The sequence below is a fragment of the Suncus etruscus genome, chromosome 8 (genome assembly GCF_024139225.1).
Source record: "Suncus etruscus isolate mSunEtr1 chromosome 8, mSunEtr1.pri.cur, whole genome shotgun sequence".
In the NCBI taxonomy this organism is placed as follows: domain Eukaryota; kingdom Metazoa; phylum Chordata; class Mammalia; order Eulipotyphla; family Soricidae; genus Suncus; species Suncus etruscus.
In genome coordinates this window covers 108,788,089-108,800,250 of record NC_064855.1, presented here as the reverse complement: position 1 = coordinate 108,800,250, position 12,162 = coordinate 108,788,089, and the positions used below count along the sequence as shown (strand labels likewise).

General features: G+C 44.4%; 1 protein-coding gene across 1 annotated transcript in view; it reads right to left on the bottom strand.

Moving 5' to 3' along the window:
- The window catches only part of GPC6 (glypican 6), a 1,177,499-nt gene extending 1,165,552 nt beyond the window's left edge, over positions 1-11,947 (bottom strand). The window contains exon 1 of the mRNA XM_049778514.1: positions 11,519-11,947. Coding sequence (XP_049634471.1) covers positions 11,519-11,681 — 163 coding nt within the window. The 5' untranslated portion in view covers positions 11,682-11,947. The remainder of the gene's footprint in view (positions 1-11,518) is intronic.
- Between the last annotated feature and the right edge of the window lie 215 nt (positions 11,948-12,162).

Genomic DNA, 12,162 nt, shown 5'->3' with positions numbered 1-12,162 from the left:
TTATTGCCTTAAAAATAGGAATTAGTCATTTTAACTCATACTCTTAAATTTTAGAATGGGGATAAGGAAAAAGAATGAGAAAAGAGCTACTATATAGTGTTTCTTACTTTGGAGAGTGGGTAGCTGTCCATTTTATTTTTAATTATAAAAGCAAAAACATGACTTTTTCCAGTTCAAAAGCACTCTTGACTTCGAGCTATTCTGACCAAAAAAAAAAAAAAAAAAAAAAAAAAAAAAAAAACAAAAAACAAAAAAACAAAAACAATAACCAAACTTTTTTTTTTCTTAAGAAGACCTTCGAGTGTTTTCTTTGCCTAGCAAAGAGTTGTCTCAACTTCACTGCAGCCATGAGAGGAATTCAGCTGAGGAGCCCTGGTTCTAGTTAATCCTCACTGTCCTGGAGGCAACAAGAGAAGCCGCCAATTTCTGGAGAAATCCAAGAACTATAATAAGGCACAAACACAGTAGCCCAGAAAGCCTACAGCACACATATGTGCATGCCCAGAATGCATTACACTACATCTCTAATTAAATGCGTGGAAAATGAACAGTAACCAGCTCTAACTGCAGTCTCCTTGCAGAAGAGTAGAGGTCATAAAAGAAGGGCTAGAACTGCAGGTGGGAAAAGGCTGGAGGAAAAACAACTGAAAGAAGAGGTGGAGGTGGCATTACTTTTGACCACACAGGCATCTCCTAAAAGGAGCCCACAAGAGCTTGAGAGCTCAGTGCTGAAAGACAAAGCCTGCCCTATTAGCAAAGAACATGAATCCGACAGGGGACACAAACTTCAAAAGCTGTTGCTCAGTCATGCTTGGAAAAATTGTTAAGATTTCCTCAGCAGTGTCGAGATTTGCTTGTATAATACAGGTGTGCTCCTAGCAGATGCAAGACCCATCTGTCTTAGGTGCAGAGAGCTGTGGATGGAACACACCCATCATTGTCTTTGAGTTCCTCAAGTGGCTATCACGAGTGCATTTTATGAGAGACCAGCTCCACTTTCTGGGACAGGGTGTGGAATGGATAGGAGAATTTTATTGAGGAAAAACAGAAAATCACAACCTGGCCACAAACCTATATTTAAAACAAGATTAGAGGACTGGAGAGATAAAGAGAGATGAGTTGGCAAAAAAAAAAAAAAAAGAACATCTTGCATACCTCAGCACCCCTTGACCCCTAGAGTTATCTCGTTCAATATCCATCCTCACCTTTGTTATTCAATATTATTTCTCAACAGTTCTTAGAAATTCCTTTCTTTCTTTTTGTTTTGTTTTGTTTTTGGGTCACACCCAGCGGTGCTCAGGGGTTACTCCTGGCTGTCTGCTCATAAATAGCTCCTGGCAGGCTAAGGGGACCATATGGGACACCGGGATTTGAACCAACCACCTTTGGTCTTGGACGGGCTGCTTGCAAGGCAAACACCACTGTGATATCTCTCCGGGCCCAGAAATTCCTTTCTGATTCTCATCCATAGGTACCATTTTGCTCCTCCATTTCATTCCACCATAAATAAAGGCTTTCTTTCATGGCCTCTGGTCAAAATTTTCATGGTGGCTAAATTTTTGGTCAACTTGAATAAGAGCTATGCATAAAGTTGGCAAACTCAATTGGAGAGTGTCTATGAGGTTGTATCTCAAATAGACTACCATATTATTCAATTGAGTGACTGAAAAGTAATGATGGGGGAGATTTCTGTCCATTGGTAATTCTATAAAACCAAGAAAGAGAAAAATGGTGTATTCAACATTATTTGTTCTAGGGTGAGATTATTATCTGTCCTAGTTCTCTCTCAGGCATTAGCTCTCCAAGTGGGAGAAGCACCATTCACTTCTGTATCCTTTAGCATGGAGATAGATGATAACTGGAATTCTCTGCCTCTATAACTGAAGAAATCAAACCATACAGTAAATAATGTAATCTATCTAGGATCCTACTGGAGAACCCTAATAAAAATCCTAATGAAATATGATTCTACTAGTACAGCAGCATGGGTATTTACATCACACATAGCTGACCTGGATTCTATTCCTAACATCCCATATGATCCTCAGAAGCACCTCCTTGAGTGTGAATCCAAGAGTATCAGTGGGTGTGGCCTCAATAAAAGAAAGCAATTCGAGTCATCTTTTCAGAAAACTCATTAAAATTGCTTCACTATCATCCTCAGTGTTGATATATTGCCTGCCAGTCATCAAGGTAGACCCATTTCAATGTGAGAGAATCAAGAAACAATTTCATTAATTCTTTTCATTGAAAATGTTTCTTCTTCACTACCATACTGATGATTAGATCTTCTGACAGTTCGTGACTCATCCCATCCAATCTCTCTTCCTCCAACTTCCACACACTCACAAATATATCATTTAACTTTGTCAATCACAGTAGATGTGCCATACACAGTTAAGTTCTCATTGGTGAATGTCCTTTGCTGGCCATAAATCCTACCTCGTAAATATCTTGTATCTTTCTACTTTACTCCATTTCAATATTCTCTACTTGAGTGCAAGCTAGCTGGACACTTCTTCCTAACTTTTCTATTTTCCCTTTATTTCAATCTTTGCAGAACTTCCCATATGACATCTCAAGGCCACTTTGTTTTGCGATCCTGATTAAAACATGTCACTGCTGTCTATTACTCCAGGATACTGTTCCATGCAATAGTCAGGAACTCCAAGGCATTCAAGGCTGGCTCAGGAGAAGTGGTGGTGGAACACAAAGGGAATCATTTTGGTGGCCCACATCCTGGCTGAGAAACCCTCATGTGAGAGAGCCCTTTCAAACATAGCAGTTACGATTTACTTACCAAGGAGGGCAAGCAGAGAAGGGAGCTATCTGGGAGCTGAGGATTAGATGAGACAATAAAGAATACACAAATGTGTTTCATCCATAAAGCAGGGCAGGAAGCAACCGGGAGCTTTTTAGACACTAGGTTTGTCTTACCCAAAGGTAGACTGACATTGTTTAGGACTCTGGATACTTTTTGTGTTTTCTCTTTTGGGCTCACACCCAGCGATGCTTAAGGAGTCCTCTTGGCTCTGCACTCAAGAATGAATCTGTTGGTGGTCAGGGACCATATGATTTGCAATGAATCAAACCTTGGGTTTGCTTAGTACAAGGCAATACCATCCTGGATATACTATCACTTCTGCCCCAGTAAGACAGAGGCACTTGTGAAGGATACAGAGCAGGCTGCCTCTCCGACTTGCTTTTTTGGGTCAATTCTACACTGGAGAGGTGTGAAAAGCTGAGTAGAATGTGTGGGTTGCAGAGGAAGGTAGTTACCTGCCACAGGACTGGGAAATGATACCAATCAAGGACATCATTCTAGTTCAATCCCAGACCTCAGGACCCTCTGCTGCAATATCTTTATCCTTACTCTAACTTTTTGACATCTTTGGAGTTTCCCTGACATTTAGGCATTGTCAGTGACCCTCTCCACCTGGCCCAAGCATCCTTCTCTGACCTTGTTACCAGGTCTCAAAAAGCCTTAGAAAATTTTCATGACCCTTGATAGACTCAAATGTTCCATTAAATCAGAAGTCTTCATAGTATGGCCCACGAGCCACATGTGGCCTTCCAAGGACATTTATTCAGACAGCCGAGTATTTTTGCAGTCTTTACTTGTCCTGTTTAGCAGCCATGTCATCCTGGGCCTGTAGTGAGCAAGTGTGGGATGTGCATCAAACTCTCCACCTCCCTTTTTCTCTCTGTCTTTCGACCCATCCTCCTCTCAGTCTCAGACAGGGGTCTTCAAACTATGTTCCACATGCCAAAAGCAGGCCCATAGTTTCCATGGCAGTACTGGTAAGTTTGTTGATTTAACTTTTCTTGTTCTACATTTTAAATATTGTATTTCATCCCTTTTTTATTTCAAAATAAGATTATGCTCAGTGAGCACAGGAATTATCATAGTTTTTTAAACTATGTATAGTCCAGCCCTACAATGGTCTGAGGTGAACTGGCCCTATATTTAAAAACTTTGAAGACCCCTGCATTTGATGCTTGCAGGATGCTCATGGTCTCGGGTGCTGGGTACTTTGTTTCAAACAGAAAGACTGTTGTTAAAGGTGGCCTTCAATTTTTTCCCTTTGCTGGCATCAACACACTCCCTGAACTCTATACCGGCACCTGGCTTTTTGACATCCTCTAATAACTAAGCAACATCTATTGCATAAATTCAAAACAGCAGCTCAAAATGTAAGGGCAAAAGGTGAACAAAGCTGACTAAAACCCAAATAATGTGCAAACACAAAATCACATATTTAGTTTTCTTTTCTTTTAACCACTGAGTGCATTTACTTAATTATATTTTTCATTCAGAGCTATTAAAACTAGCATTTCTCTCTAGGATCTCTTAGATATCCAAGCATTTACCCATGACTGCTGCTAAAAACTCCTTATTTATAAATATGCCATGCCAGGAATCAATCACCTTTCCACACAGTATCCACATAGGATTGTGCATATCACAGATGGTGGAATGAATAAGCCTGAAGTTTACTGTGCATGAGTTGAATTCCAGGGTTTAACAGAGCAGAACTGAGTCCGTAAAGAATTATAAGCACCAAGTGTAAAAAAACATATCAAGTATTTGGTTGACACCTGTAGGTCTCTGAGACACCTTGCAAGAATGACTAGTAGTCTTTTGGATGAAGTGAATTAAAGAAGAAAGGATAGTTGGATCATGGTTTCCTGTGTGTGAGCTTGAGTAATTGTCACAGAAGCAGCTAAACTTATTTTTTTAATTAGGAGTTCCCATATATTTTATTCTTTTTGTAGCTTTTGTTTGTTTTTGTTTTGTTTTGTTTTGGTGACAAGCAGGGGTTACTACTGACTATACGCTCAGAAATTACTCTTGGCTTAGGGGACTATGGGGGATGCCTGGGGATTGAACCTTGGTCCCTCCTAGGCTAGCATGTTCAAGACAGACACCTTACAGCTTTGCGCCACTGCTCCAGCCCCTACATTTGATTCTTATCTCAAACTCCAGTTCAGTGAATGAATCATAGTTGATTTTGGTGTCAAAGGATGTATTAATTTAATATTTTAGAAGTATTCATAAAGCTCGCCCATTCATCCATATTTTTACAGGATCATCTTCTGACAATTTGATGCAATGTTTGCATTATAACCATTTACATGACAAAAAGCTGTGTATTTTGCAGGCGGCAAAGTGTATTGGGTTTGGGCTACATCCAAAGTGGTGGGCTTAGGGGCTATTTCAGGCTCAGAAATAGGGGAATTAAATAGGGTGTCCAGGATTTGAACTCTGGTAGGTTTAAACAAGGGAATTACTTTATTTATTTCCTGTACTACTATATCTCAGGCATGGCCAGTACTCCATATTCTAAAAATCACTTTTAAGTTTCCCACATTATCACCTCACAGTTATAAGGTACAGTAGCAAAATAATTGATGTTAAAAAAAAAAAAACAACAACAATAAAAGTCAATCCAAGGGCCCGGAGAAATAGCACAGTGGTGTTTGCCTTGCAAGCAGCCGATCCAGGACCAAAGGTGGTTGGTTCGAATCCCGGTGTCCCATATGGTCCCCCGTGCCTACCAGGAGCTATTTCTGAGCAGACAGCCAGGAGTAACCCCTGAGCAATGCCGGGTGTGGCCCAAAAACCAAAAAAAAAAAAAAAAAAGTCAATCCAAATAAATTCTTGCTCTATGTACTAACATCATCCTATAATTAAATTAGCAAAGATAATTCTATTTGCAAGAATCATTCTAAAATTAAATCCCAGTTCAGGAATTTCACCCATGGTTCTCCTTATCATCCATACTTGAGGGGATGTGCATCAAACTCTCCATCTCCCCTTTTTCTCTCTGTCTTTCGACCCATCCTTCTCTCAGTCTCAGACAGGGGTCTTCAAATGAGTCTCTGACTCATTTAGGAATCCAGAAACCTGACTGGCCATAATTTGGAAGAAAAAATATCTAGGGCTAGAGCATTGTACAGACAGTAGGGCACTGGCTTTGAACTCAGTGACCCAGGTTCAATCTTCAGAATTCCATAGGGTCCCCCCCAAGCTTTGCTGGGAGTGACCCCTGAGCACAGAGCTAGGAGTTAGCCCTAAGCACTGTTGGGCATGACTCAAAAACCAAAGCATAAGGAGTCTCGATTTCAATTATCTCACTTATTCTTTACACAGTTCTTGAAAGGGATTTTAAAGTTATTGGCTAACTAAACACAAAACAAAGAAACCAGAAATCTGTCATGTAGGAAGATAAACAGATACAGGAGGAAAGGACATAACAGCCTGCACAAGGAGCATCGGTAGGTATGTAAAAGAGTGAGAATTAACAAATTCTACTCTTGCATTTGTGCAAATGGGATCATTTCTTACAAAATGAACTAAAGATGTGTGCTGGAGGCAAGTCTAGTGAACAAATAAGTTGGTTTGCGAGAGCAGCAAAGGGAATGGCAGACTTGGCCAGGAAAGCTCAGCAAAGAAGAGAAAGGTTACTGGATCTAGCCAAATAAAAACAAGTGTGGATAGTTTGACATTTGAAACCAATAAAGGACTAAGAAAAAAGTTGCTAGTGTATTGTTAGAGTATCAATGAATGCTTTCTCTTTTAATTATCTGTTTTGAACTACATAGCTGTTTAGATTTGAGCGAGAAAGTGATAGCTAAGGGATGAGAACAAGTTCAATGCTTTCTTAATATCCTATCTGTAGTCCAATTCTCAAAGGCAGAATAAAGGATAAATTAAATAATGAGAACAAAATCAACTTTCTTCATTCCTCAATGGTGACTATCTCAAGATGACTTCGGAGACCAAGTCTAGTGGTGCTAGCCCAATACTATAGTAAGACCATCAGTTTCCCTTATTTCCTATAAGTATGCCAGTATGATCTGATGATGTAAGAATATGCATAAATATGCAGAGAGTTTGAGGAAGGTTAGCATGGCCAATTCCAGCGATCATAAAGCACCAATAAAATGTGATTTTGAAAAGGGGTAGATGTGCAAGTAAACAGCAAAGCATTAGCAGGATAAGTTAAGAAGTGCATTATGGATGTTGTTGATACCAAAGGAAACATATTAAATGAGGAAAGAACTGATTTGTCAGTCACTCATTCTTCAAATACTGAGTGATCAACCCTGAGTTTTAGCTTTATTATCATTTTAAAGCTGAGTCACCCTAGAGCAACTTAATTGTTTGCTGCTCTGTCTTTTCATCTCTAAAATGGGTATAATGCCAATGTCTAATAAATTATTGTGTGCAATCAACAAGACAATGCTTAACAGTTTTCAAAGATATTGAGAAATAATACAGTAGATCGCAGTTGGCCTTGCACATGGCCAACTCAGGTTTGGTCCCCAGTATTGTTTCCATTCCCTGAGCTCCACTTGGAGTGATCGCTGAGCTCAGAACCATGGGTAAGACCTAAGCACTTCCAGGCACAAAAACAGAAATTAAAAATGAGAAAGATCGAGTAGGTGCTCAGCACATCATAATGTCTACGTAAAATGTTTTATTAAGCTACAATGAATACTTAGGAATAAAGAACACCATTAGTCAGCCAACACATTTAATAACTTTAATACAGAAAGCATCAAATAGTGGTACAATAAACCTAAATCACAATTGCTCAGACTTTGATTCAAACAGGTGTTGTTTGCAACTGGGGAGTCTCTGGAGAAGTTCAGGGCCAGCAGGTTGAGGCAGGATGGAAATGAGATATTACTGATGCTCCAGAAAGGCCTGGAATACTTCCCACTGTCCTGACTTCCGCTAACAATCCTTAGAGAGCCTGATGACCCACAGCTTGCTCTCTTCCCAAAGGACAGCACAAGAGGAAGTAATCGCAGGGAGAGGCATTTGGCTTCAGGTTTGGAAACATTTTGCTACCACAAGCATGACTAAGTATTAGAATAGATTGCTGAAAGAGCTAGAGAGTTTCCTCCTTCCGCCTTTCCAACAAGGATGGATAGTCCATATGATCTGCCAGCAATGGTTTAAGACTCAGGGTTGAGTGAAGATTAATGAAGCAAACTCTCACAGCACAATTTTATATCTCACCCATCACAGCCCCTCAGATGTTGGGTCTGGAGAACTCCCTGGTAAGCCAGAAAAGGGCAACACTATTTTATAATGGAGAGTTCCGTGCCAAGCTTTAATAACGTCATGATGAAAAGGGATGCTCTGATCTCATTGCAGTTATTTTATTCTGCAAACTACCTGCAAATACCACTCCTTTAGAAAGAGCATCCTTGGATCTGGACTCTCAACAGTACTTCATCAAATTCATATTCCCCGAAGGACCAAATGGCATATTCTGTTTATCAAAGGTACCATGCAAAGTCCAAATAAGGTAATAGGTGATGAAAGGGAGTTTCAAGTAAGGATCACTTCCAGATACTAGATAATTAAATGTACATACTATCATGAGCAAGGGAGGGCAGAGTGCCTTGGCTTAATAACAGGATGTTCTCTCCTAAGTGATCATTCAATAGTAATAGGTAAGACTGAGTCAGTTACTTAGAAAGAATACAAATCCTTAATTTGCAATTATATTCCAATCTATTTTTTTTCCTAGCCAATGTGCCCCCGACTTCACAGTGAACTGGATCTTGTTGACTTCCAGAGGCATCAAAGGACCTTTGCTCAGGCAAAGCTAGTCTCCCAGAGTGAGTTTCCAAGTGAGTTTCCCTGGAGTTTCAAACCCCTGCACAAAATTTTAAAACTTTACAGCTAATTAGCAAGCCCTGTTATTGTCCCAGGATGGTGGGAGAAGATTCTGGTGAAAACCCTACAGCAGGATTCATTGTCAACCACAGGAATCCACAGCAGGAAAGCAGGTGATTCTAGAAATTATTGACACCCCAAATCTTCCCTTTTGATAGGAATTTTCCCTTTTAATAGCAGGAAAGCAGGTGATTCTAGAAATTATTGACACCCCAAATCTTCCCTTTTGATAGGAACATTGGCGTCATTCTAAAGATGATCTGCGGTCTTGTGACAGTCGCTTTATCCATAAAAGAACTCCAGAAGGCCGTTTTGAAAAACAAAAACAGAACAAAAACAAAACAAACAAACAAAAAAAACTTAACTATTTTCATCCTGGAACTTCCTTATCTGAAATCATGCTAGGAATGAATTTTCTGTGTGATTAAAAAGCTACCGTGAGGGGGGTTGGTTAAAAAAAAAAAAAACTCAAATTAGTGGGAGAAAGTTCCTAGAAGAAGAGGTCTGTACCACAAATCTTTTAAAAGTTGAATTTCCTGAGATCTGGGAACATGGGGTGAGGGAAAGGAGAGAGAAGCTGATTGTTATCAATTCATTAAAAAAAAAAAAAAAAAAGAATGAAGCAGGCAGAGATGGAGGCCCGCTTTAAGAAAGTTAGGGAGCAGAGGGGGCAATCACTAGCCATTGATGAACAAATCAGGGAGTTCAGGGAGGCTGGCTTTGGGGGGAAGAAGTGACAGTGATAGGGAGAAAGAAAAAGTCCGTTTATAATTCACCGCAGGTTCCGCCTTCCACTCGCCGGAGGCTGGCGGCGTCTGGCTCTGAATTGAAAAGGGTTCCCTGTATCTGCGTATAAATGCTCTGTGCTGTTAGCCTGATGGAGAAGGCTAATAATTTCTCCCACCAATGCCCCGAGTTAGACAAGCGTGTTGGCTTCCACGTAAGCCAGAGTCCCCACTAGTTAAGTGGGGGGGGGGGGGGGCAAAAAAAATCGACCCTAAGAACAAACCCAGGACTGGAAAGAGGCACCGAAAGTGGGAGGTCTTCTGGGCAGAGCAGCTCCAAGCGGCTGCTCCTCCTTTCACCGATTCTTTGGCAAAAAAAAAAAAAAAAAAAAAAAAAAAAAGCTCGGGCTGCTGGAAGGAAGGAAGGAAGGAAGGAAGGAAGGAAGGAAGGAAGGAAGGAAGGAAGGAAGGAAGGAAGGAAGGAAGGAAGGAAGGAAGGAGGACGGGCTGCTGGAAAGAAGGAAGGAAGGAAGGAAGGAAGGAAGGAAGGAAGGAAGGAAGGAAGGAAGGAAGGAAGGAAGGAAGGAAGGAAGGAAGGAAGGAAGGAAATTCTGCTTTTCTACCGCACGATCTGGGGTCACCGAGGACTTAGGCGGCCGGGTTTGGCCAGGCAGAGGTGGGGGAACGGTTTAGGGAAGCTGCAGCCGCGCGTCATTCACGTCCCCTGCCCCTTGGTTCCCCCCCAGATTCTTTGGGGGCTCCCTCCGGGCTATTCTCCAACTCCCAGCCAAAAAAGATTCACAATCCCCGACACGTTTCATTCACCAAGCCCCGCTGCTGTCCGGACTGGGTTGGAGCGAAGAGCCGGAAAAACACGCACCCGGGTTCCAAAGCGCAAGTTGGGGCCCACCTGGTGGCAACTCGCACACACCCGGGAGAAGCCAGAACGCGGGGTGGGAACCCAGGGACTCCAGTGGCCAGGTCTGCGGAGGTGCAGGGACCCAGGATCCCCCCTTCTTCACCTCCAGCCAATGCACCATTATTGAGTTCCCCTGCTTAAGTTCGCTCCAGCTTCCCCCAGCAAGCAAGCGAGCCAGCCGGCCACGCTGCGCTCCGGACTCGGCGGGCACCGCGCCACGCGCGCTCTGCAGAGGCTGCTCCTCCCCCCCCCCCAACTCCTGGTACCCCCAAGTGACCCACCGCCATGGGGAAAAGCCCGCCAGAGTTTGCAAGCAGGCAGGCAATCTGCAAAGCAGCAACATCACTAAAGAATTTTGAAAAAAAAAAATAATGAAATAAACTATCCGGAATTGCTCGGGGAAAGAGAGGATAGGGAGGTGGCTTTGGGGCGATGGTATTTCTCCCTATCCCCGGATCCTTAAGAACCCCCGAAAGCAGCTACCAAGGCCACCCGAGCCCCAGTGCGCGTCTCCACTGCCCCCGGCGGCGCTTGGGCGGGAGTGGGGCGCGGGGAAGGCGCCGCTCAGACGGGGGCGCTGGGCAAAAAAAAAAAAAAAAAAAAAACTGCGGCCGCAGTTGCTCCAAGTTTGCCCAAGCGGGAGCCCCAGCGAGCTGGGGCACCCCGTTAAGCGATCCGCTCCTCTCCGGGGCAGCAGCAGCAGCTCCGGGATAATCGGAGCTTTCCGGGATCCCCGAAACCCGGAGCCACCAGCTCGACCTGAGAGTGGTGGAGAGCCAGCAGCAGCAGCGGCGGCGGCGGCGGCCCAGAGAGCCAGGGCAGCAGGGCAGGGCGGGCGCTCTCCCGCGTGTACGCACACAATGAAGAGGCGGAGGACACACAACTCTCCCGCCGCAGGAGCATCCAAGCCTGGGAGAGCCGGACCCGGAGGGAACAGCTCCCACTGGGCAATCGAGGGCAAGGGGAAGCCAACCAGGGGTGGCATTGAAACCAGGGCGCATGGGTACCAAGGCGCAAGGGAACCCGGGCGCATTTGGAAACCCGGGCGCATTGGAACCAGGGCGCATTGGAAACCAGGGCGCGTTGGGAACCGGGGCGCATTGGAGGTGGGGCTCGGGAGGGAGGCATTGCCACCCGCCACCCACCCGGGCCGCGCTCCCCGGCGCTTTTACTAACCTGCGATCTCCTGGTAAGGGACGTCGGCCAGGCTGAATCCCTTGGCACCGTACGCCTGGCGGACCTCTCCGCAGCTCCGCGCCTTCACGTCCGCCGCCCGGGCCGGCAGGGCCAGCAGGAGCCCGGAGAGGGGAAGAATCACAGCCCCGATCCAAGAAGGCATGGTGCCACATGCAAAGCCAGTTCCCGAAGCCCCCAGGCCCGTGCGCTCTTCACCTGGCACCCTGGAGCCGAAAGCCCGCCAGAGCCCAGAAGCCCGCGGCGCGCGCTCCTTCGCCGCCGCCGCTGCCCAGAGTCACCCCCTTCCGCCAGCCGAGGGGGACGAGCCGCCGCGCAGCCCTCTGGACCGCGCTCAGCAAACTTTTATAAGCCAGATGGAGGGTGGCAAGCCAACCAGGGCCGGCTTGGGCTAAGCCAAGCAGCCTCTGAACCTTTGCGCCTCTGAGCCACCCTCTCCAAAAGCCAAGACCTGGTGTTTTAGCAAAAGGCGCCAAGAGAAGAAAACACCATGGGAGGGTTGTGGTTTTGGGGTGTTGTTTTGGGGTTTGATTTTTTTTCTTTCTTTCTTTCTTATTTTTGTTTTCTGCAGAGCTGTGATTCTTGGTTCCAAGCTGCAGAATCCACAAACGAGGAGAGAAAAAGCG